At 37.6% G+C, this 26322-nt stretch overlaps 1 protein-coding gene across 3 annotated transcripts; it reads right to left on the reverse strand.

Moving 5' to 3' along the window:
• Positions 1–183: 183 nt before the first annotated feature.
• On the reverse strand, positions 184–25666 carry fgd6 (FYVE, RhoGEF and PH domain containing 6). 3 transcript variants are annotated; one of them, XM_081364096.1, is made up of 21 exons: positions 25399–25666; positions 20535–22563; positions 16133–16241; positions 15479–15546; positions 15322–15352; positions 12765–12916; positions 12348–12504; positions 11947–12034; positions 9225–9275; positions 8762–8820; positions 8612–8683; positions 8448–8516; positions 7924–8007; positions 7744–7823; positions 7456–7555; positions 5172–5315; positions 4985–5087; positions 4713–4807; positions 3850–3978; positions 2314–2462; positions 184–2228 (listed from the first exon to the last, which is right to left on the reverse strand). In XM_081364096.1, exons 1-21 carry the CDS (start codon positions 25406–25408, stop codon positions 2192–2194), a joined length of 3816 nt encoding a protein of 1271 aa, XP_081220222.1. In that variant the 5' UTR covers positions 25409–25666; the 3' UTR covers positions 184–2191. The 3 variants fall into 3 exon arrangements, with proteins under 3 accessions (XP_081220222.1, XP_081220221.1, XP_081220223.1); XM_081364095.1 differs by having other exon boundaries at positions 16133–16244; positions 25399–25628; XM_081364097.1 differs by lacking the exon at positions 25399–25666 and adding an exon at positions 24490–24527 and having other exon boundaries at positions 16133–16244.
• Between the last annotated feature and the right edge of the window lie 656 nt (positions 25667–26322).

Consider the following 26322-nt stretch of genomic DNA (forward strand, 5'->3'; position numbering starts at 1 on the left):
TATAAGCCCTTAATTAATATACATTGGCTATCAATAACTTCGCTCTCTTGTTATTGTATCGGCAATTGAAAAACCTCATTCTGCAATGAATCGATAATTGTAAAAAGTGTGTAATGTACACCAGTACATTAAAAAGCATAACCAGTCATTATGAAACAAAGTTTAACCAGAGATGCACACGTTATCTCGTTACATTACATTATTTATTAAAAAATTATCTGCACTTTACATTTATGTTGGGACATAGCCTACTCCCTTGAAATCCTTAAGATATTAACAGATTACTTCAGGATGTAAAACCTTCTGGAGATCCTCAGAACTTTGGGATACAACAGTGAATTAGTGCCAAGATGACCAGAAGCATCAGGAATAGCAATTATATTTTTCTTAAAAGTGGAAAAAACAACAACAATAACAGTGGTGTATCTGTTTCCCAAAATCAAAGCAATCTTACAAAATGTAAACATTCAAAACAGAAATAAGATCGATATCAAACAAATAAAATCCATTTCTTGGACCTGTTACCCTTCAAACGGTGAAAGATCAGTGGCTTGCTGTGCTTGGAGCTGACGGAGGACTTTAGTGAAAACTGTAGAGAATATAATAATGTTATAACCATTGTCAAAGCGTCCTGAACAAGGTGCATTAGAGTATTTAATGTGTGTGTTATATATCTTTCCCTGATAAGAGCACTAGTTTTATTTTTCTCTGTATTCACAGCCGGTGTGCTATAAATGTCTTATATAGTACGTTAAAACAGTGCTGAGTTAGCCAGCCTAGCACTGTCTTTACTACCCATAATTCATTGAGGCCATTAAACATCCTGAACTATTTTAAATACGCCTGCATTATATTACCATTTACAAAATATGTACACTTCCAGTTCAGTCCAGTATGTTTAAAACATCAGTCAAAATGCCTACTTTTTACAAAATAGTTTAAGATTATTAAAAACATTTTTGTAACTGTAACAGGCTAACTGAAAAAAAAATCAAATAACGAAGGACCTCTTCGGGAAATACGGGAATTTTTTGTAACTTCATTCTTACACAAATTGTCGCATATAATGCACAAATTGTTTGTAAAAAAAAAAAAGTGCATACATAAACTGTTGCATGCAATGCGTCAATCTTTTAAAACACGTTCTTGCGTAAATGCTCACATTCATGAACGAATCTTTTGAAAATGTCATATGTAACACAATTGATTGTGAAAATTACTACGTTCTTGAAAAAAAGTATAGTTACATTCAATGTGTGCATCATTCTTATGTAAATTGTTGCAGGTAATTAACTAATTGTTTGTAAAACCATGCTTGGGTAAACCGTCGCATGTAATGTCTAAAATGCTTGTAAAAAACGTTCTGTAAATGGTCACGTTCAATGCATCAATCGTTCATAAAACCATTTGTGCGCAAATCAGTTGTAAAAACACTGGTTCTACGTACAATTCATAAATAAAGTCACTCTGTTTGTGCTTCACAATTAGGGCCCAGTAACTTTTTAAGCCTTCATTTCCCAGCTTTCACAGTTGAATAACAAAATCTCCCATAATGCACCATGCCAGACTGCACCACATGATCGAGCCAAAGATGCGACCTGGCATCAGACATTCCTTGCATCATACTTGCTCATGCACATTCAGACTTGACTATGAATCACACTAGAGTCCAAATTTTTAAACCTTCATCAGGCAACATGTAATAGCTGCAATTAGATTCAAACTGTCCCTATGACATCATAATGGACTGTTTAAAAATATCTAGCGTTCCAACGTTGGCAAGAATTCGGATTCATAGGTAAACGACACGTCATGGTCAGGAGTACTTGCAAACTTCTGTATGTAGAGCTCATGACCGGTCATTTTGACCCTGAACGCTCTGTGGGCTGGTTTTATGCGAAGGAGTTTTTACAGAGAGGCAGTGTTTGCTAAAAAATACATTAAGAATAAACTCATGGATTAATACCTCACATTTTTGAAGTACAATGGATGCGGTCTGATTAAACTGGCCACTTGTTTTACCTTCATTATGGTGCTTAAGATAGATTAATGCATAAACTACATCTACCAGCATCCTTTGCGTCAAACTGGGTTTCGATTTGTGCATCCTCAGACGCACTGCCTGTGTAATACAGTGGAGAGACCCAGACCAACGACATTGATTTATTCGATTTAATCCAACCCAGACCAGTCAAAGGATCATGGCCTCTTGAAACGCTTCAATCCATCTGAAAAAGCAGCACAGATTTAGTTTGAATCAACGATTGACAGAACAAACTCTAAACAAGTGCATGAAGTATTTTTCTGCAGTACCTCTGAGCAGTGGGGATATCCTCGGCTCTGAAGATGTAGTAGAGTGTGTTTTTATGGTACAGTTTAAACTGCATTTTTTGAGCCGGTCCCGTCTTCTCTTCTCGGAGGAAAAAGCCCAGCAGTGGCTGACTCTCCAATGCCGCAACATCCTGAAAACAACGCAATCATCGTCACATGACAGCTTTTATTATGACATACGCATCTGCACATTCTCATGACACCGTGAAAAAAAAAGGGGAATAATTGACGTAATTACAGTTTTCAGTGTTGCAAAAGAAGAAAATTCCAAGAACTAGCAACTTTTTCCCAACAAATAGTCCTGTAACTTTACCAAAAAGTCATACAAATGGCATCTCAAAACCGTCTATGCTGATTGTACACAGTTAAATGTTTCGAAACAGTTATGACGTAACGAAGCTTTGTTTACTGAAATCATGTGACTTTGGCAGTTTGATACACGCTCCGAACCACTGAACCACAAGCTTCATGAAGCAGTGTTTTGAAATCACCCATCACTACTCATTGTTCAAACTAAATTATAGCATCTGATAATGGTTAAATAAATTAAAAAAGTGCCATTTAAAAGGAACACGCCGACTTTTTGGGACTTTAGCTTATTCACCGTATCCCCCAGAGTTAGATAATCCATACATACCCTTTTCACCTCCATGTGTGCCGTAACTCTGTCTGACGCACCCACCGCTAGCCTAGCTTAGCACAAAGACTGGAGGTAAACGGCTCCATCTAGCCTACTGCTCCCAATAAGTGACAAAATAACGTCAACATTTTCCTATTTACATGTTGTGATTTGTATAGTCAAAGTGTGTACAAATAACAAGGTCACATGAGACACAGCCATCTTCTAACCGTATACATACTGGGAACTATATTCTCAGAAGACGAAGCACTGCTACTTCTGCGGAGTGAATTACTCCAACTCTGAGCGAACTCTCTGCTCCTCACCACGTGGCTTCTCAGGTGCTGCGAGCAAATCACTCCGCAGAAGTAGCAGTGCTTCGCCTTCTGAGAATATAGTTCCCAGTATGTATACGGTTAGAAGATGGCTGTGTTTCATGTGACCTTGTTATTTTTACACACTGTTGTACACACTATACAAATCACAACATGTAAATAGGAAAATGTTGGCGTTATTTTGTCACTTATTGGGAGTAGTATGCTAGCTGGAGCCGTTTACCTCCAGTCTTTGTGCTAAGCTAGGCTAGCGGTGGGTGCGTCAGACAGAGTTATGGCACGCACGGAGATGAAAAGGGTATGTACGGACTTATCTAACTCTGGGGGATACGGTGAATAAGCTAAAGTCCCAAAAAGTCGGCGTGTTCCTTTAAACAGTTTCAATATATCTAGCTACTTTTTGTTAGTAGCTTGGTCAACGACAGTTTCAAAGTAGCTTTCCCAACAATTTCCTTATTATGTCCTTTTACATAGCTTCAATATAGTTATCTGCTTTTTGATAACAGTTTGATAAAGCTTTCTCAACACTGGCTAAAAGTTATAACAAAAATAAAGGCAGCATACTTCACTAGCGGCGTAAGTGTAGAGGACTTTGTTCTCGATGACAAACCACAGTCTCTTCCACGGTTTCTTGTGGCCTTTGGATCTGTGCAGATATCCACTCATGGAGGAGTTCTCAGTGCTGGCAGACACCTGTGAGTGAGATATTTTAATATGACATCAGCTTTGTGGTAAAAAAAAACGAAGCCTTCACTACAGTGACAGATAAATTCTCAGTATCAGTGCATTAAAGGTGCTCTAAGCGATGTCACGGGTTTTTTAGGCCAAACATTTTTTTGTCACATACAGCAAACATCTCCTCACTATCCGCTAGCTGCCTGTCCCCTGAACACACTGTAAAAAACATGGTCTCTGTAGACACCCCAGGCTCCACAAACGGCAAGAAAAACAAACTGGCCCAGCCTTGGCCACGAAACATAACAAACAGTGTTCCAGCCAATAACCGACAAGAATGATTTGGGGGTGAGGGTTTGGGGGGTTAGTGCGCGTGCACATGAAGGGGGGTGTGAGGGGAGTGGAGGAGAGAGAAGCATGAAGAGGGAAGTTAGATAGAAGAGAGATGTCCTAATAACGACTAACGTTAGAATTATATTCTCTTGAATTTTGATATGGCCGACACACGACCAAAGAGACGACGTTCCGATGAACAAATAGCAAAGAATAGGGAAAAAGGAGAAGGAATGCTCGAAGTCCTGAATTTACATTGGAAAAGCACAGAAGGGAGGGGGAGGGGACGGGATGAGGAGGAGGGAGGGTCGAGCCAGCCTCCGTTTTGTTTGACAATACTCCGAACGTCAACAAGAAGTGACGTCACCCAACATCGCTTAGAGCACCTTTAAGGGTAATAATGTACAACTTCAGGTCACCTCTTTGAGGGCAGAAGGAATCCTTTTCTGTCTTCTAGAAAAAGCAAATGTTGAACTCCGCCCACTAGGGGAAGCAGTAACATTGGATTGGTCCCCTAAGAGACAAAAGCAAAACAGCACATTAGAAAAAATATGTGGGATTTGGCTGTGCAACCACACACGTTTAATACTCCGAGTCAAGCATGAGCAAACAACGCTAAAAACAAGAATATTCAATAAACAACACTTCTAGTAGAGAAGTGGTTGGTTGGTAGACCGCAGAAATCTCGTACCCTTGTGCTGTAGTTTGATATAGCAGTGGTCGCACACTCGCGCCAGCTGATTCTTCAGGTATTCCAGGTAGAATTTATTGGACGAACATGCCTGACACACCACCTGTTGCCACAACAAACCGATATCAGTCAGACCTATTTGTTCACTAAAAGGAAACAAAGCTTACATTTTTTTTGTATTTCGAACCTTTCCGCAGGCACGGCAGTGGTGGCGTCTCCAGGTGAGTGTGAACTCGCACGTGCAGATCATACACATGGTCGTTCTCAAATCTGGAATCCAGATAGGAGCTTTAGAGCCCAGCGGTAGACCGTCATCAGAGATTCCCTCCAACTACACACACACAGAAAAACCACAGACGCATGAGACAAAGTATTTTTACACAAGTTTGAGACACAAAACACATACGATAAAATCTCAATGAGCTCCTTCACAACGTGTCTGAAATCTATGGAAGCTTGTTTCCGCCACTGAATAATAAATAAATAATAATAATAGCGACTTTTTATCTCACATTTCTGACTTTTTTTTCTCACAATTGCGATATATAAAGTCAGAATTGTGACTTTTTTTCTCAGAATTGCGAGATATGAAGTCAGAACTGTGAGAAATATAGTCGCAATTCTGAGAAATAAAGTCGCAATTGCGAGATATAAAGTCAGAATTGCATGATATAAAGTCGCAATTGCTGGTTATAAAGTCAGAATTGTGAGATACAAACTATTCTGAGGTAAAAAAAAGAAAAAAAAAGTCCGTCTTTTTTTTCCTTAAAATTGGACTTTATATCTCACAATTGTGAGAAAAGATGTCAGAATTGCGAGATATAAACTCGCAATTATGTGATATAAAGTCAGAATTCTGAGATATAAAGTCAGAATTGCGTGATATAAAGTCGCAATTGCGAGAAGAAAAGTCATAATTCTGACTTTATAACACGCAATTGCGACTTTATATCTCGCAATTCTGACTTTATATCTCGCAATTCTGACTTTATATCTCGCAATTCGGACTTTAATTCACGCATTTCTGACTTTATATCTCGAAATTCTGAGAAATAAAGTCAGAATTGCGAGATGTAAACTCGCAATTGTGAGATAAAAAGTCGCAATGTTTTATTCTGTGGCGGAAACAAGCTTCCATAGAAATCAGCCGCTTTTTTTATTTGGAAAAAATTAAGATTTTTTTTAAATAGGTATGAATGCCAAATAATTTATTTACTTTTTCCAGAGTTGTTTTTTAGAATTTCGATATTGGATGGTGTGAATAGTTTTAAGTACACTTTTTCTGAATATCTTATGACATTAATATTGTTAAACGCCAAGTTGCATTTTAATATAATTGGGTATACAAACTTTTTTCATAAAATGATAAAACTTCAGATTCAGCCTTGTGCATTGCTTGTGAATATTTCATACTTTTATGTTACGGAAAGGTCAATATTTTAATAGGCTTTATGCCCAGCTCCACTACTTCCTGAACTTCAGCCAGCTCCTTTGTTTCCTGTCTGCCATTATTGGACAAACTGATTAATCCAGGTGTGTCTGATTATTGTTACTGAGGTCAGGCACACCTGGATTAATCAGTTTGTCCAATAATGGCAGACAGGAAACAAAGGAGCTGGCTGAAGTTCAGGAAGTAGTGGAGCTGGGCATAAAGCCTATTGTTTGAATGAACAATTTAATCAAGTTATGTAAGAAAAAAAAAAAAAAAAAGAATTATCAGAATTTTGCATTAGACTTGGTATGAATAGTTCTGCTGCATTCTTTTATTATTATGTCTTTTCTGACATTTGTTAAAGCATTAAACTGGCACCATACTTAAAATAATAATAATAATAATAAAAATTATATTCTTATTCAGCTTGTTTTCTAGTACAAATATCTAAACATTCTTAAATCAAAATACATTTACTTGAGACTTGTCTTGTTTTTTGAATTAGGATTAAAATGTATACTTTAATTAGGTGAATTTAATCTTAACAAGAATCAGTATCTGCAAAAGGGTAAGAAGAAATAAATGTGATTCAAAGGGAAAACTATTTTTTTTCTTGCCCCATTGGCAGATACTGCTTTTTGTTTTATCTATGACTTTTCCTTCTCAAATAAAAGTATGTTTAAGGAATGTTTAAATAAAACGAGACAAAAATCACTTTTTTGCAGTGTACACACATCAAGTCAATGAAGACCCTGTACATTTGATGAAACACACACACAGTTTGTTATTTGTGTTTACGAGGACTCTCCATAGACAATGATTTTTTATGAATAATCCTTACATTCTATCCTAAACCTTATAGAAAACATTTTTCGTATGATTTATACGCGGTTTTCCTCATGGAGAACGAAATGTTGTCCCCACAACACAAAATTTCAGGTTTTACTATCCTTGTGGGAACATTTGGTCGCCACAACATAGGGAATACCCGAATTACTCACACACACACACACACACACACACACTTAAGTGCACCCACCTCTTGGCTTCGACTGGAAAAGAAAGAAATCTTCTTTCTGGTGTAGTCATCTATTGCTTTAGCGATGGCTTCAAGCCATTCGTCTCTTTCTGTGGCTGAACTGCAAATGTCAATTACAGTTAGTTATTTCAATTTAATTAAAAACAGCTTCCAGGAATCCATTTTATTTCACTAATGATCAAAAGATGATTATCATGTACAATTATTCATTCCACAACCGATATTTCCTTCATGTAGACCCAGCAGATAAATCATACATGTGTGTGTGTTTGTGTGTGTGTTTCTTACTTGGCAGACAGTATAAAGGAGCGTTCCACACTCTCAATGTTTAACTCATTCTGATAGGCCTCCTGACTTGGTTTGCTCACCTATTAAAGACGTGAGACACACATATGCGTTACATCTCCTGTCAGTGTGTGTGTGTGTGTGTGTGTGTGTGAAAAAGTATTATGACAGTGGATATCTGACCTTCATGCCGGCCAGAGAGAGCATGCTGTTGACTTTATACTGGCCAGACTGAACGGGTGTTGTGTACAGCAGAATATCATTAAACTGTTGAGAAAGAAAGACAATTTACTAATGGTGGTTACACCATCCGCAGTTTCCTGTCTTATGTAGCAATTTCGTGTATTGTAAAAGACCGTATTAATGTAATCTATTGGTGTGCGGTCACTGTTGTGGTTTTTGTTTTTTTAGTTTTACTACCTCTAATGTACAAATCAGATTTCATAGATGGAAATATACATTTTTAACTAACTGAAGGAAGTTGAAACACTAAAATAACAAACTGGAAAAATAAAAATAAAATAAAACTGATCCAATTTTTTTTTTAAGACAAGAAAATGACAAAAAAAATTAATGAAAACACAAAATCTAAATTAGAAATATTAATAAAAACTATAATGGTACATAAATGATACTAAAACAACGCTGCCTATTTTATAATCAACATTTTAATAGTATTTAGCCTTAACTTGACCATAGTTTCTCACCAGGAAGAACATTCTGGGCTGCATAACTTTCCTGGAGAGTTTCATCAGAGTGCCTTCCTTTAAGAAAACCTGCGTATGAAACAAGAACAGTACGTTAGTTTACCAACACAGAGACTTCAGGCACTGCTCAGACACAATGAATCATGGGTACTTGAGTATCTTACCCTGCCAGGTTGGACGATTTCATGATGACCATTCAGACTGTACTGAACCTGCATCAGTTTCTGAAAGTTATCCTGAATAAACAAGATGCGTGTTAGACGTCATTCATATTCATGAGGTCATAATGCGTGGCTGTGTGTTTGTTGCGTTACCCCTTGCTTCATGATGTCGTTCGCGTGGTTTGCCACTTCTTTCACCACACTAAGAGCAGCTGGGTAAATCAAACAAAGTATTTAAGAGAATAAGTTTCATTTTGCAGCAAAAATCTCACATAAAGTCAAAAGCTTGACAGATTTTTCAATTTACAGATTCATTATAGTGAACTTGATTTTTTGTGCAGTCTTTACAATGGCAGATACTGTATAAAAGCCCCAGATCATGTCATTTTTTACAACTCAGAACTTTAAAAAAAAAACTGTTTTATAGGGTTTGTGTCAACTGAAAGTTTTTATTTCTGAAAGACGTTTTTATTTGAATTGATTTGTTGGTTACTGCAAATTTTACCAATTCATTTTATTTTATTTATTTACTGGCCCCTGGTCATTTTCAAAAAGAGCCACCTTAGCACCATCATGAGTCCCTGTTTCATTTCCAGGGAAAATGGTATGCTCTTACTTTTTGTGTCTTTGTAGTCGGATGAATCCTCAGGAAGATTCTTCAAATAATCTGAAAGAGACATGAAAACAAAAATTCTAAATTGGTCAGAGAGATTGGCTGTATTCCTTAAATTACTTCATTATCTTAATTTTAAGTTTAAAGGTGGTATCAGTGATTTCAGGCCCAAAAATATTTGTATCACATTCATCTAATCTTTCCTAACGATCCGCTAGCTGCCCGCCCCATAAGTATGCCGTCAAAAAAACGCGTCTCTGTAGGCAGCCTAGGCTCTGAGATCTGCACACAAAAACAAATGGTTTAGCCAAACACTCAAAACCAAAACAAATAGTGTTCCAACCAATCACCGACAGGGGGAGGGTGTTGTGAGGTTTTGAGCCAGCTTTTTCTTCAGCTCTGACTTCGCGTGCAGCCGTGCACGAGCACAAAACCTCACAACACCCTCCCCCTGTCGGTGATTGGTTGGAACCAGTGATGCGCGGGTTGATCCAAAATGAGCGGGTGCCTGCGGTCACCCGCGGTCACCCGCGGTTACGAGTCATCCAAAAATATTTTTAATGATATTCGGGTCGCGGTCGGTCGGGTCGTTTGAAATTAATAATTTAATAAATTAAAAACGTTAAATAAAAAAAATAAAAAACGTTATCCAATCACTGCTTAACTTAATTAAAAAAATATTGACTAATATAGCTGTTATTATCTGTGCGTGCGTATACATAATATAGATTATAATAGCTTGATGCTCTTTAAATATTTAGTTGCATTGTTAAAAGTTTCGGTGTATAGGACGGACCTATCCGCGATCGCTCTCCGTGGTTCTGACCAAAGAAGAGCGCTTTGGAATCTCCATTACACATCATACGCATCATACCTGGGCTGCATTTTCCGAAAATATTGTCTATTAGCGCGCTACGAAGACTCTTAAGGTATAACTTAACTAAAGGTATACTACCACTAATGTATAGGCTATCATTGCTAGGCGTCTTCAGGGCTATCATCATCCACTTGCGAGGCAGAGGCGCTGGCGCCCTCCTAGCAACGGCGCTGTTTTTGGTAAAACATGATTTTGACGACGTTTTGTTTTATTTAAAACTATTTTTAAAAGATTTTCGTTTTGTATAAATTGTATCTTAATTTTGATCAATGTTTTATCAATCAATTGTCTACTTTTAAACAAAAATATTCAAACCAAAATAAATAGGCTATAGCCTACTCTCTGATTATGTAGGCTAATCCAAATGAAATGTGCATTTCTCTCTGGCGTTCATGGCGAGTCCGAATTGTCAACTTCATCTTTGCAGCGACACAGAAAACACCAGTTTATTACTAAACAATTAAATGTCTCCTTGCTAATTTAGACACATTCATAATCATTACTTTAACCGGTTCTTTGTGGCAAGCTTTATGCGTGCGGTCATAACGCTTATTATCCATAGGCTATAGCCTATTTAAGTAGGCTAATAAATTAAAGGGGTGATTTGTCCACGAATGGTTCAAATTAAAAACTACTAGTCGACTAGAAAAAAAAATAATTAGACGGAGGTAGGCTACATAGACATAGCCAGCTTTTTAAAATTGTTGTTAAAACTAACATTTAGACTATTTACAAATTATGAGCTTATTGACGATTTTTTATAATTCTTGACAAAATAAGAATAGCCTAGGCTATAGGCCTATACTTTTTTTTTCCCAACGACGCAACGATGAGCATTTACTACTTTTAAAAAATGCGGGTCAGGAAGCGGGTCGGGTACAATATTTTCTTTTTCTTTTTTTGCGGTCCGAGTTGCGGGCGGGTTAGTTTAAAACGTCGGTCGGGTGCGGGTTGTTTATACATTGACCCGCGCATCACTGGTTGGAACACTATTTGTTTTGGTTTTAAGTGTTTGGCTAAACCATTTGTTTTTGTGTGCAGATCTCAGAGCCTAGGCTGCCTACAGAGACGCGTTTTTTTGACGGCATGCTTATGGGGCGGGCAGCTAGCGGATCGTTAGGAAAGATTAGATGAATGTGATAAAAATATTTTTGGCCCTGAAATCACTGATACCACCTTTAATCATAAGTTTGTTTAAACCTGGTATTAAAATGTGTTTTGGTCGTTTGGATCACAAGAAGACGAGGGAGACACATTCCCGTTTACACCTGGTGTTTAATCTCTTTTGTACACTTTCAACTACTTCTGTCCTGATGTATTCGAGGGGAGGGTCTATGGGTGGGTAAATGTATGGGCTTTTTCAAATCTTTAAGCTCAAGCTGTTTACATATGAACGCCCATGGAAAAACATACGGAGTGGATCAGCTTTCATTTTTACTCTGATAGCAGCAAGACCACAGCGAATGCTGTGAGTGTTAGAAATCAGGAATGGTGAGAGAACATTGTGCTTGGTAAGTTTTTCAACTTCAAACCAAACTTGGGTCTTTAGCCGACAAAGTTTAAATCCCGTCTGGTTAGCGCTTCCCATAATGTTTACGCATCAGGTCAGTAGGCGGAGAGTAAGCGGTCTTTTGCAGCTGCTTGGATGCTTTCGACCACATGAACGTTTACACTACGAAAGCAATCTGGACCGAATGTGTTTTCAACTACCTCTGGAAGTGGTTGAAAATGGACAAGCTCAAAACGTTTTAGAGCCTGTTTACACCTGTATTTAGCATCGTCCAACTTGTGATTGGATTGACCAGAACGCATCTTAATACCATGGTGTGTAGGTGTGAGTGTGTGTACCTGTGAGCAGGAGCTGGTATTGAGGTATCCGCTGCACCGGTTTTAGCAGGTAATGCTTCAAAGCAAGACTAGCACAGCGAGGACTCGTCTGAGGATGAAAGAATGAAAGCATTACCGAATGTATTTGTAAAAAAAAAATGGCTTCCCCAGTTCGAGAAAAATACAGGGTGGGCCATTTATATGGATACACCGTAATAACATGGGAATGGTTGGTGATATTAAAGTCCTGTTTGTGGCACATTAGTATATGTCATGGTCACCACCCATCTTGAGGAGTTTGCCCCCTCACATATACTAATATGAAGTTTATGATGTATAAGATGTTATTCTCTATATTAATCACTTTTCATCATGTGGACGATCATTTGGTCTTATAAAGAAACACGCACACACACTCCTACCTCAAACTGACGAACAACGCTTGCAAAAGGAGGATTTTTGCGACACTGTTCGTCCAGCAGAGCCACGTTACGGTCAAACTCTCGTATGTAAGTGGAATACATCTTCAGATACGGACCCTTCTGAACAAAGATGTCAGCCAACCTCTGATGATCAGACCTGCAGGTGTGAGAGATTCCCAAAAACAAAATGTTCAGTATTAAGCATTGATAGATTGACAAGTTTAGGGAATACGCGTTTTTATTTATATAGAAGTTATACTCTCTCCAGCTACTAAATGCTCTCATTCTTTTGCATCCTTATTTGAACTCTCTCTGCTGCTGCTAGCCATGAAACATACATGCTATTCCAACACAAAAATTATATGAAACTCATTTGCAATATATTTAACTTTCATATGGTGTGTGTGTGTGTGTTACCAGTGGGCCACTCTCTCTTCCAGCTCTTTCAGCAGGTCTTTATTAAGTTCGTAGAGTTGGGGCAGATAGTACAAGATTTGATTCAACACTTTCTCCTCCACCAACGGCTTCCCGCTCGCACGAGTCGCTTTGGCAACTGCGTCCCGGAAATCCTGACACAGAAATGGAGATGTAAGCTACTGCCAAAATTTCAGGCTACGGCAACAAAACAAAGAGAGCTAACCAAGATGAGTAATAGCAAAAGACACACGCTAACATCCGTGAATTCAAACAATGACTTTATTTGCTAGACCAAAATTTTGGATATATCTTTCATGGTATAATCAGCTCAAATTAACAGTGCCATAAACTAGCACTCAACGACATTTTCAAACACAGAGTAAAAACAAACAAACTGAAGCGCATAAACTCACAGCACAGTCCATCTACAGCTGTAACAGGAAGTAGAGAGTACATTTTCTCTCACAAACACACACACACACACACACACACACACACACACACACACACGCACACACACACACGCACACACACACACGCACACACACACACGTGTCTTTAGGACAGCTGTTTAGGGTCACGGCCAAACAAGTGGGTTAAAGGGAGGGTGGGTGTAATTACTTTCCGAAAACTCTCTCTGTCCGTTGATCTCTTATTCCTTTACCCCAGTCTCTCTGGACAAGCTCTTCCTCTAGTCTTTCCTCCGCAGTCTCTTTCCTGCCACTCTTTCTCTGACTTTTTCTCTAATTCCTTACATCAATCTGAAGGGTCAGGATGCACCACAGTTCAATAACTAGTTAACCATTGAGGTCGACTAGATTTTTTTCTTAGAGATGATGCTTTAAACGGGACAAAGTATGACACATTTTTATTGTTTGCTAAAACTAATTCAAATATTTTTCGTTAATTGAAATAATTCTGAAATAAAATATAAATATTAGATGAAAAACTTTATTAGACGTGTTAACTTGGCAACTAACTGAATTAAAATACGCTGAAGTACTAAAATTGCAAAAAATTTAAACTTGAAATAAAAAATAAACCTACACAATAAAAATGAAAAAAGCAAGCAACAAAATCACTAAAACTTGAATAAACTAAAACAGGACATTAAAAAATGATTCAAAATATTAATAAATGTATCTCGCAATTCAAATTGTTTTCTTGCAATTCTGACCTTTTTTTCCTCACAGTTGTGAGTTTATATCTTGCAATTCAGATTTTTTTTGAAAATTGCAAGTTTATATCTCGCAATTCTGACTTTTTTTTGGCAATTGTGAGTTTATATCATTCAATTCAGATTTTTTTTGCCAATTGCAAGTTTATATCTCGCAATTCTGACTTTTTTGGCAATTGCAAGTTTAAATCTCGCAATTCTGACTTTTTTTGGAAATTGCAAGTTTAAATCTCGCAATTCTGACTTTTTTTGGAAATTGCAAGTTTAAATCTTGCAATTCTGACTTTTTTTGGAAATTGCAAATTTGAATCTCGCAATTCTGTTTTTTTTTTCTCACAATTGCAAGTTTATGTCTCACAATTCCAAATTTTTTTTTTCTGGCAATTGCGAGTTTTTATCTCGTAATTCTGACTTTTTCTCGCAATCTTTTTATCATGCAATTGCGAGAAAAAAATCTGATATGTGAGATAAATTAAATAAAATAAAAATTGCAATTATTTATTATTTTATTTATTTATTATTATTTATTAACTTTTTAAATTTTTATTTAGTGGTGGAAATCAACATACATATTTTAGAAAGGACTGTGTGTTGCAGCATTCTGTGCTTTAGCACACTTGCTAACAGTCTACTTTAAGCACACTGAAGTTTTTCCCTGTTATTCCATTTAAAGCACCTCAAATGTAACAAATTCACTGCGTTCAATATTACATTTCTAACATTAATGTCGGGCTTGAAGTGCAGTGACCAATGTATTGACCAATGCACCTACAATTGCCATTACGTTGAGATCAACATTAATAAACAGTAATTCACATGATTCATGAACCATGCAAGAATACCAGAAAGAAACATGGTGTTACTATCCACAAATGACTATTTACATGCGCAAACTCCGACCATTGCAATCACGTGCGATTTAGACAACCATGAGCTTCACATTTCTGCTTTTAACCTTTTAACAGCAACAGTTTTGAACAGCCTTTAAAATGCCTTGCCCCAAAGATGTCTATCGTAGATGCATTACAGTTTATGCGACATTTTTGCTTAAGGGACGAGTCAAATTGTTTTTGTGGCAATCAACATTATGCTGTCAACTTGTATTGAACCCAGAACATTTCAACGTCGATGGTCAGTTTAGAATGTAGTCTTGCACGTATTTAAATACACTTGCACACAGCTACTCATTAAAATCCAAAAATAAACAGACAAATGTGTCTGTGTGCGTGTTTCCCTCTATGATCCTACTGTAACTGTGAGAATCAAAAACTATTCGAGAACACATTCATGTGAAAAAATTTATAAAATTGGACACTTTCTGCATAAAATAATTATTGCTCTGATTCAAATCTGGAGCCAGTGAAAACAGCGGTGACTTACGATGTGAAGTAACTTCAGAACATCCACAAATCTGCAAAGACAAACACAATGAATCAAAATATAAATCCCCCCCTAAATATTTACAAACTATTAAATATGAAAAGCATTAAAATAATTTTTCATGGAAGGCGTGTCATAATAAAATGCCTGTACTTACACTTTCTCGGAGCTCATTATCTCCATTGCGATGTGGACCACCTTGTTCCTCTTTGCTCGCTCTACCTCCTAATGACACAAAAGTTAAAATGCTGTTAGAATATTAGGCCATTTAAAAATCTATGGTAAAATCTGAAGTGTCATACTTGCATAGTCGCTACATCCAACCATGATTACCAACAACAAACAGCCTCATAGCAAAACAAAATAAATGTGAGTGTGTGTTTGTGTGTGTTGTTTTGGGCTAGTGAGAGGCTGCAGTCTTTATTTGGATCAGGGTCTGTCTAAACACAAGGGCAACGTTTGACTGAAAGCACCCCCTGTTTGGGGGTCTCTCTGGATTATTTTCAGACAGAAAGTCTGCTGGACAAACCTTCCCAAATCAATGATTTGGAGCTCATTCTTTTAAAGTTTTTCTCTTCAAATGGAAATAACAACATTCTCAATGTATTTAAAGGGTTCGTTCACCCAAAAATGAAAGTTCTGTCATTAATTACTCGCGTCGTTCCAAAAACTTTCTTTCATCTTATTTTAGAGTAAAACCTGAGAGATTTCTGCCCCTGTGAAAGTCCATTCCACTAAAACTTCAAAAAAGTTCAGAATGACAATGTAAAATGTAATCCATCTGATTGTTGTGATGTTGTTTTGTGCGTACCTCTTTATCTTTTGATTGGCTCATGTCTTCCTTACTAGAGTCGGAGCTGTTACCATCGTCCTCGTTGGAGCTCAATCCATCCTCTGATAGATCACCACTCACAGAACATCTGCTGTCAAACAAGTTCAGTCCAAAGTACATACCATCAAACATGTATTCACACACAAAAATACACACGCATTTAAAATTCAAACTAGTGTAACATTCATTTTCAACCTAGTTTCCTTTATATTGACAGGCAGTAATTTCTGTAATTTCTTCAAAAACATGTGCAATAATAATAATACTAAATGAAAATAAATAAAATGAAAAATAAAATTATATATATATATATATATATTATAAATATGTGATTTTTGCATGTACCTACCATGACACAACCTCATTTGTAAAGTTTAAATATGCACAGGAAGGATGCAAATTAAATTTGCTATTTGCAGCTGGATTTTCATTGAATAAGAATTTAAATTTCAGTCTGTTTCTCATACTAACACTAGTGGTTAAAAGTTTGGAAACATTAAGGTGTTTTAATGTTTTTGAAAGTAGTCTCTTAATCTCACTAAGGCTACATTTATTTGATAAGAAACATACAGTAAAAACACCAATACTGTGAAATATTATTACAATTTAAATTAACTGGTTTCTGTTGTAATACATTTCAAAATGTAGCTGAATTTCCAGCAGCAATTACTTCAGTGTCACATGACCTTTTAGAAGTCATTCTAACATGATGATTTGGTGGTGAAGAAACGTTTCTTATTATAATAAATATATTCTTTTTAAGTGATATGAGAGCGAGAAAAAAAAATATTTTAATTTTTGGGTGAAGCATCAGAAAGCTCAAGCAAACTCTCACACATGCTGATGCATTCACACACTTTCTGCCCTCTTTCTGGTTCCTCTCGCTCTCATTCTTTCTCCTGTGGCAGGACAGAGCTGCTCTTGTTTACAGCTTATATAAACTCACTCTGCAAAGACACACACACACACACACACACACACACACACACACACACACACACACACACACACACACACACACACACACACACACACACACACACACACACACACACACACACACACAAACCCTCAAATGCACAACCACACACACACACACACACACACACACACACACACACACACAGAGAGAGACAGGAGTTTGGAGTTTCTGTCGTGCCTGGGAAATTACTGTGAAATGTGAATGTTATCTAAAATTGGAGTTTAACTATCTATTAAGGGCCCTCAAATTCAGAAGCTGGAATGTGCGGAATCTGAACATCACTGAATTAATTATTGACTTTTACCACAGTGATGATGGCTCACACAACCTAAACATATTCTTAATCATCTAAATAAGGATTGATTATTGTTTTTCCATATAGAACTCATTATAATTATTACCAACTAACCAAAACTCTTCACCTTCAAATAAATAAATAAATAGCTTTTTGTTCAATTTAGGATGTCCCTGAATGTCTCCAAAAGAAGGTTTTGTAGGTTTTCATTTTGCTCCATTTTGTTCCAAAACTATAGCTAATAGACAGACAGACAGACAGACAGACAGACAGACAGACAGACAGACAGACAGACAGACAGACAGACACACACACACACACACACACACAGGTTTCAAGTGCTTCTGCCTGACTCCCATTAACCAATCAAGTCCACTGATAGTTCAAATCCCACAGTTGAAGAGAAAATGCCTGTTTTCCGAATGTAATACTAGCATAGTGCCTAGTTTATACTGTGCAGTATACACTGTATGCTACATAATATTTAAAAAAAATCTGAAACAGTATGCAGAAACAAGGAAGTAGTATGCTACATGTGCAAGTGTATATAAATCAGCATCAGAGACTGACAGGGAAGAGAAGAAATTGTTAAATAAAGTCGTTATTTTTTTTTTTTTTTTGCGCATAAAAAGTATTCTCGTCGCTTCATAACATTAAGGTTGAACCACTGTAGTCACATGGACTATTTTAACGATGTCTTTACTACCTTTCTAGGCCTTGAAAGTAGTTATATCATTGCTGTCTATGAAGGGGTCAGAAGGCTCTCGGATTTAATCAAAAATATCTTAATTTGTGCTCTGAAGATAAACAAAGGTCTTGCAGGTTTGGAACGACATGAGGGTGAATGATTAATGACTGAAATGTCATTTTTGGGTGAACAAACACTTTAATTTCTTACAATTAAAAAAAAAAATCCCCTCCTGTTTCTAATTCAACATTTCTTGAGCAGCAAATCATCATATAAGAATGATTTCTGAAAAAGATATCCCCAATATTACTGTTTTGCTGTATTTTGGATCAAACAAATGCATTCTTGCAAATCTTTTGAACGGTAGCGTAATTTTTGTAAGCAAAAACACTTGGGATTTAAGTTACAAAGTTACGAATTTAAGTCCAAAGTGTATTCTGTTGTTGTGTGCACAGCAAAGTTTTTGTACTGAGAGATCAAAGATGATAATGTATTACTACTGCGATCAAGGGCTTTAGCCCACATGACTGTAAAATATTTGTTGGTAACAACTTGCTGACAACTCAAAACATACGACCACAAACTTGATTCAACGTCCTGTGCATCTGGAAACCAACTGCGGATTTAGCAAATGCCGTAAGTTTTCACCAGCACTGAGACCTCATCACTGACAAGCCAATGTGTGGTGGAGGTCAAAAATGTGTTTACGAAGTCTACAGTCATCACAATAAACACACTACAAGTAAAAAGTTTGGAATTTATGTTTCTTATCTTCTTTAAATAATTTTTTGATCTACTGTACACTGTAAACAATGATTGCTGTGATTATAACTTAAAATTCAACATTAGAATAAGACAATGTGTTGTTTCAACTTAAAAAATATGTGTTTGTGCTTGACTTAAAATATTAAGTTTACTTAAGTTGGATATTTAAGTTATCAACAAATTTTAAGTTGTTATAACTAATTACAGCAACTTTTTTACAGTGGCTTATGATATTCTTGAAATTAGTTTTGTAGACAAAAATAAACTGTGCTTGCGCATGAATTCTTCTACAACACTAAAAAAAACTTTATTACAAAAGCACTTACTGCTGAGAAATGTTAGCCATGTGCTCTGATGCTTTATAATGCGGTCAGTAACAGTCAGCAGTTGGTATATTTGCAATCAGAATAAGATGATTCACGTTTTACTGACATTTTTGCTACTGTGTTGGAAATGTTGCAATGACAAAGCATGACTGTGAGCCAGAAGATCTCAATTAAAAATTCTGAGAATGAGAGAAAAGAGTGTGGGAGAAATAGAGAGAGAGAGAGAGAGAGAGAGAGCGAGAGAGAGAGAGAGAGAGAGAGAGAGAGAGGGAAAGGTTATTTTCCAGTGGCTCAGCTCTCTCCTCTACAGACATTTCCTGCTCTGGCCACTGAAAATAACCCACAGGAAAACAGCCCAACCTGGACTCAAAGAGTGGACTGTAACCCTCTCACACACACACACTTCCATGACCACACAGACCAAACCAACACAGTGCACATTAAAATATATATACTTGTTGCTAAGTAGGTTTTAACAAATCACAACAGCTGAAACTGGCAAAGCTCCAGCTTACCAAAATGCAGCATGTTATGTGATCCAGATTTTCTAATTTTGGAATGACTCTATGTATATATGAGTCTTAAGGCCCATTCACACCCAGATGATAACCATATCGATAACTATATTGCTTTAAAAATCAAACTAATTCTATGAGAATAGAAAAGTCTACAACATAACATCTATAACAATAATGACATTCACAGCCAATCAGAATCCATCGGCTTTAAAGAGCTTAACCATTTATAGCGTCAAACGTCATAACTGCAGTATGTGCTCACAATAAACAGAATGTTCTCAATCGTTGGTGTGGACGCTAATATAGTTAGCGTTATAGTTATCTTAATGTGAACAGGCCTTTAATATGTTGTAGGCATTTGATCAGGAAAGGTCCAATGTGAATATACACTGTAATTTTTAAGCCATTCCACTAAGAACGTTTTCGGATATTCTACTACTTTCAGATATTCTAGAGGCTGATTAGAAATCCTAAAACATAGCTGGTTGATCTATGTAGTTGGAGAGGTCGTTCGCACCTCGCGTCTAAAACACTGCACCGCTTTCTCCTTCTTTCCTTCATAGACGTGTCTAGAAAATATGAGATTTGCGATAGCAATTTCTCGTCGCAAGTCTACATTTAAAATAACGAACTTGAGCGCATAAAAGATGCAACTTGTGAATGGCCCCTTTACCAACTAATGTAATGGTGTAGTTATAGCAAATAAACTATGCAAACCATCCAAACACTGACTTGGTCTTAAACATCAACATTTCTTGATAAATTATTATGTCCTTTAAATAAATGTATATGCATGCACAAACTGACCTGTTCACATCACATGGTTCCTGCACTTCATACACTCCTGTGTCTGCATCCTGGTTGGAATAGACCCAGGGCAGGTTCATGTACTCTGGAATCTCCTCGTATAACGGGACATTCTCGTATTCCACCCCACAGTCAGGCTCACTGTCGCCTTGAGCTTCTTCCTCATCACCACCAGGGGTGACCTGAGTAGTGCCCGTGGCTTTATGATCCTCGTATTCCGCATCAGTACGAGTGCAATCCAGGGACTGTCCACCGCGAAGCAACTTCGGAAGCAACCGTGCACACACGCGCAGCTCTAGAAGTTTCCGCAAGCTACGTCGCGTTTGCTCAGATCGCACCAGTGGCTCGGATGATTCGGATCCAGCGTCCACTCGCTGAAGATCAGCAGAGGAAAACGACTTTGCCCTCTGTTTGACGAAAACAGCTCCCATACCTCCAGCCTGTGGTTGGCTGTTACTGCGAGTCGGCTGGTTTTTACTGAAGAGAGGGATGCTAGGCAGGGCGACTCGCCATGAAGGTTTCTCCGGAGGAGGTGCCGGGAGTTCTCTGAATACGGGAGGACTGGAGTTAGGAAGCGGAGGGGGGGTGTGCGTTACCGGACACGTGTTTTGCTTCCGCAACACAACAGATGCGGGAAGACTGTTTCGTTGGGGCTTTTTAGGCATGACTTTCGGTGACCTTTCCTCCCCATCCAAAGATGGCTTGCTTAAAGCTGCAACTTGCGAGCCACAGCTGAGCTTAATCTGTTTAGGAAGACTCCGCGTTATTGGGTATCGAGCAAAATCTCCATATACTCCATCATCATCTTCATCATCATTGCTTTGCACCTCCTCATCTTTACTACTAACCAAGGAATCTTGAAGATCTGAGTGGCAATGCAAAAGCAAGCTGTCCACTGATGTTGAGGCCTTGCACAAGGAATCAACCATTTGTAGGAGGGATTTCTGTCGAGGTGGTGGAGCTGGAGGTTGTGACCCCTCCTCCTCTGCAGCTGTGTTCATGGAAGCTAGAGTTACGCCATTTGTTGGAACCGAATAATGGGTGGATTCTAGATCAGGAAGCATGTCTTCAGTATGTGCACTGTGAAAAGAGTCTACATTGTGCAAAGAATCAGTGTTGGTTGAGGAGCCAGTGTCTGTGTTTTCCGCGTTCTCTTTAGGGGAACATAAATTTAGAGGTGTGTCAGTGTAGGCGTGACTGGTTGAAGTGTTTTCGGGGTTTTCTAGTAATTTGTCTGTCTGAATGTGTTCAGAAGTCTCCGTAGGTGCTTGAATGTCTGAAGGTGCAATTTCCACAACATTCTGCCTAACAAGTGCCCTCCGAGGGCGTCGTGGATGGGGTACAGGGAGAGGCTTGCTGGGAGGTGCAGGGTAACCAACATTGTCACTCACGCAAGAGCCAAAAATAGAGTTCCCGGTTTGTTTCTCCTCGACAGATCGTTCCTGTATGGGTTCTGTAGGACTGTGACTTGGTTTCTGGGCAGAAATTTGTATTTGTGTACCTGTCTGGTCCTTTTCTACTGTGGAAGAGTTTGTTTCTTCCTGTGCCTCTGTGGAAGTGTGGGATGAGTCTGTGGGAGCACGCATTTGTTCCCGTTCAGATTGGGATGCATGTTCCCATGTGTCATTGTAAAACAACTGTTCTTTTGGGCTGTCGCCCTCTTTGAAAACACCTACCTCTGCTGTTCCACATATTTCCTTAGAATCCTCTGATTTGCTGTTACCTAAGTGATGACCTTGAGTGCAGGGTGGTATGATGTAATGTAACAGGTGTGAGGGTAGTAGAGCAGGACCCCCATTTTTGGAGACAGGGGGATGCTGGGTCTTGCAGGGATCTTGTCTTGGCTGGAGAGGTTTCTGAGGGGCTTTGGGCAGGCTTGGTTTGGGGGCGACGGCAGGTTTTCCTCTCTTGTGCGCAGTGGGTGAGGGTGACGGCAGCAGGATCTCTGGTTTTGGGGCGATAGGGGGAGGCGATGGTTTCTGCGACTGAACCAGCTTGGGTTTGGGGGCAACCGGCGGTTTCTTCATTCCTACATAAACTCACACAGAGAAGGAAGAGGGGGGACTACATGAATTCATTGAATAGACTTGCATACCACAGACACACAGCTGAACACAATGGGTCACGACTGAGGTCAAGATTGAAACCTAGCGTTTAGAATTGTGAGAAATCTTGTAAATGAAGGTCCAATGTGTGTCATTATCATGTCAAGATTTCGTTATCAGTGTCAATAATGCTGAATAGCATATTCTTGTACAGCATTCTAGACAGTGGCTTCATCATACTTTCATGAGCGTTAGATCATCATAGTAGATTATCACTGAGATTTCAGACCTTTCAAAAAATTCCCTGACTCTTGTGAACCAAAACAGTCTAGAGACCGGAAAATATAAGAGATTATGTACCAAGACATTGTTTTTTTAACACTTTTAGAGGTACTCACCTATGTTTTTATGTTGATGAGCATTCAACAATCCCAGTTATAAAACAGCAAATAAACATTATTAGGGCAACCTTAACTTAATTGCAGGTGAAATTATAGAAGGATAAGGATGGCTTTGATATTGCCCTATTTATAAAATGTAAACAGTATCAGATATGGACATTGTTGTGAAAAAACTTTATAAAGGAGCTGTATTTTTACAATGAATCTTTAATGTCTGTGAGGACAAAGATTTCATTTTAAATATTTGTATTTACACAGAACCGGTCAAAAGTTTGGAAACATAAATATTTTAAATGTTTTTGAAAGAAGTCTCTTATGCTCATCAAGCCTACATTTATTTGACCAAAAATACAGAATACAAAAACAGTAATATTGTGAAATATTATTACAATTTAAAATAATGGTTATTGTTTATTTCTGTGATGCAAAGCTGAAGTTTTAGCATAATTATTCCAGTCTTCAGTGTCACATGATCCTTCATCATTCTAATATGCTGAATTATCATCAATGTTGGAAACAGTCGTGCTGAATATTTCTAAAAAAAAACCTGCGATACATTTTTTTCAGGATTCTTTGATGAATAAAAAGTTTGAAAAAGAACAGCATTTATTTAAAATAGAAATATTTTGTAACAATATACACTATCGTTCAACTGTTTGGGGTCAGTAAGCTTTTTTTTTTTTTTTAGAAATTAATACTTTAATTCAGCAAGGATGTGTTAAACTGATAAAAAGTGATGGTAAAGATTTATATTGTTAGAAATTATTTCTATTTTGAATAAATGCTGTTCTTTCAAACTTTTTATTTATCAATGAATCCTGAAAAAAGTATCACAGGTTCCAAAAAAATATTAATCAGCACTACAGTTTCCAGCATTGATAATAAATCAGCATATTAGAATGATTTCTGAAGGATCATGTGACACTTAAGACTGGAGCAATGATGCTGAAAATTCGCCTTTGCATCAACGAAATAAGTATATAAAAAAAGAAAACCATTATTTTAAATATTAATAATATTTTACAATATTCTTCTGTATTTTGATCAAATAAATGCAGGCTTGATGAGCATAAGACTTCTTTCAAAAAAATTAAAATAATAATGTTTCAAAACTTTGACCGGTACTGTATATTTCCATTTAGTTTCTAATATAAAATAATCTATATGAATTATTCAGTTACAGGCAAAAAGTGGAAATGTTACTATGCTCAAAACTAATGGCAGGTGTAGGGTATATTCTTTCTCAGGTGTATCAGTGTATAGTAAACGCCTTCATTTCATACAAATCCAGTTACTACAATTATTGTCACTTTGTTACAGACATAAAAAAAATAAGTAACAGAAAGACTGTGGAGATTTTACATGGTTTGAAGTAAATCCTATTTTAAATTATGAGTATTACAGGAAACTATGGTTACCACTGGAAGTTAATATAGTTTTGATTTCCGACCTCTCTTTTATGTCATAATTAGAAAAGGACAATAATTGAATTGACTTCACTGAATTCACTTAGCGCTTTCGGAAGAGGAAAAAAAAAGCGCTTGGGTTTGTTGATGCTCTCTTGAGGAAATGTGGTCTTCCCATTCCAAGGGAAGCAATCCAAGACTAATCCCAGAGGCGCCCTCCTCCTCCTCCGCTCATTCTGCTCAGTGATCCGGAGCTCGTGCTTCAGTCCGGAGCGTCTCGCGGGCCCGTGCTTTTAGTACTCGAGCTCCGGATCACAGAGCTCGCGAGCTGTCTTTCTTTCACCTCATCATCATCATCCTCATCATCAGCAGCAGCACGCGAGAGGGAGTCATCAGGCGGATGTTGTGCGGTAGAGTCCCTTACAGCAGTGGAAAGAAAATCACGGGGTTTTTCTTTAGACTCTTTCCTTATACCCTCCACAACAGTGTCCATATCGATTGAAGAGAACAAAGAAACAAAGTAAACTCGCCCAAAATGGTTATCTGTGTGTGATAAGTAACCGAAGGAACGGGGAAAGGAAACAAAGCAAAGTTGAAACAAAAGATTCAAATCAAAGTATCCAGTGCGGCTTCCATATATAAGCCTGCCTGAGGGAAAAACTGGATAATGCTGAAAATAAAAACATCCCTTTTTAAAAACATTGCGGTGAAAAAAAAACCATCCCGAAATATATCACAACCACAACATTGCTCCTCACCTTCTTCATCCAGGAATTTCTTCTTGTGCTTCTTTTGGGAAAATCGTCCCGTTAGCACAAGATTAGCCTCTAACACACAGAGAACGGGAACACTGAAGCTGCGACTTCGTTAAAGTTACACCGGTTGCAACACTTGGAAATATTTTAATGAAACCGTTAAATATCGCAACATCTTACCATTTTGCCCTACATGTCCCTGCCTAGACTGCTTGTTCAACAGAAGTAGCTGATGTTTATTCATCCAGGAAACTAACCTGTACTCATGATCCCCAAACGACTCTCTTTACTCCATGAATGAGCTGCATTCAGCACAGTTCCTTCAGATTCAGCTCTTCTCTTCTAGTGGGAGCCATTGCTGGTGTTAGAGGGAAAGACAACTCGATATCTTCAAAAGATCATCCAGACTCTTTGTATTTCTATTTAGTCGGAATGAGTTCCATGCTTTCCATGTTTTTTTTTGCCACCGCTTTTGTAAAGCTGGAACGGCGAAGTCCAGTCAAAGAGTTCAATAAAAACTTTCACGCTCCGCCGCTAGAGGCGATCTCACTGTTCGAGCGTTGGGAGATCCGATTCATTTAGCGAGTCGGTTCATTGAACGGATCAAGGTTTTTTTTTTCAGCAACCAGGTTCAGTTATTCATTCCCTCCGTAAATAAACAGGTGATGTGTTTGATTATGTCACCTTAATAATGGTTTTCTCAAGATATACGATTACACATTGTTTGGTCTCAACCACATTATAATTTAAGCCTAAAGTGCTCCTTACAAACAAGAACATTTGCATTTCACAACCACAACAACAAAATATGGAAAATGTTTTAGTAATGTGGCCATCTTTATTTACAGTAGCACATTAATAGTACATATTCATTTTTCCAATTTCAAGGCAAAGTGCGATTCAGTTTCACAGATTCATTAAAAGGATCCGATTCCAAAGAACAATTCTTTTGCGAATCGAACATCCATTTCTTGAAAGTTATGAATAGAAAGTAGATGGTCCTAATGCTGTTTGTGGCCAGAATAAAAGTAGATTTAGTAAGATATTTCTGACATGTTAAACTTAAAAATTAATTATTATTCCTCATTGGGGAACATGAAATTAGTAGGATATACATCCATCCGACTGAAGTACTCAAATCTTATAATATTTATATTAATATAACATTCAGTTTATACAAC

The sequence above is a fragment of the Scardinius erythrophthalmus genome (assembly GCF_964197995.2).
Source record: "Scardinius erythrophthalmus genome assembly, chromosome: 4".
Classification (NCBI taxonomy): domain Eukaryota; kingdom Metazoa; phylum Chordata; class Actinopteri; order Cypriniformes; family Leuciscidae; genus Scardinius; species Scardinius erythrophthalmus.

Excerpts from the sequence above, each read along its gene's own strand:
- fgd6 (XM_081364095.1), bottom strand. Across the intron at positions 8,684-8,761 it reads ACGACATCATGAAGCAAGGG|GATAACTTTCAGAAACTGAT; the intron begins GTAACGCAACAA and ends TTGTTTATTCAG. Across the intron at positions 5,088-5,171 it reads ACTGCCGTGCCTGCGGAAAG|GTGGTGTGTCAGGCATGTTC; the intron begins GTTCGAAATACA and ends TTGTGGCAACAG.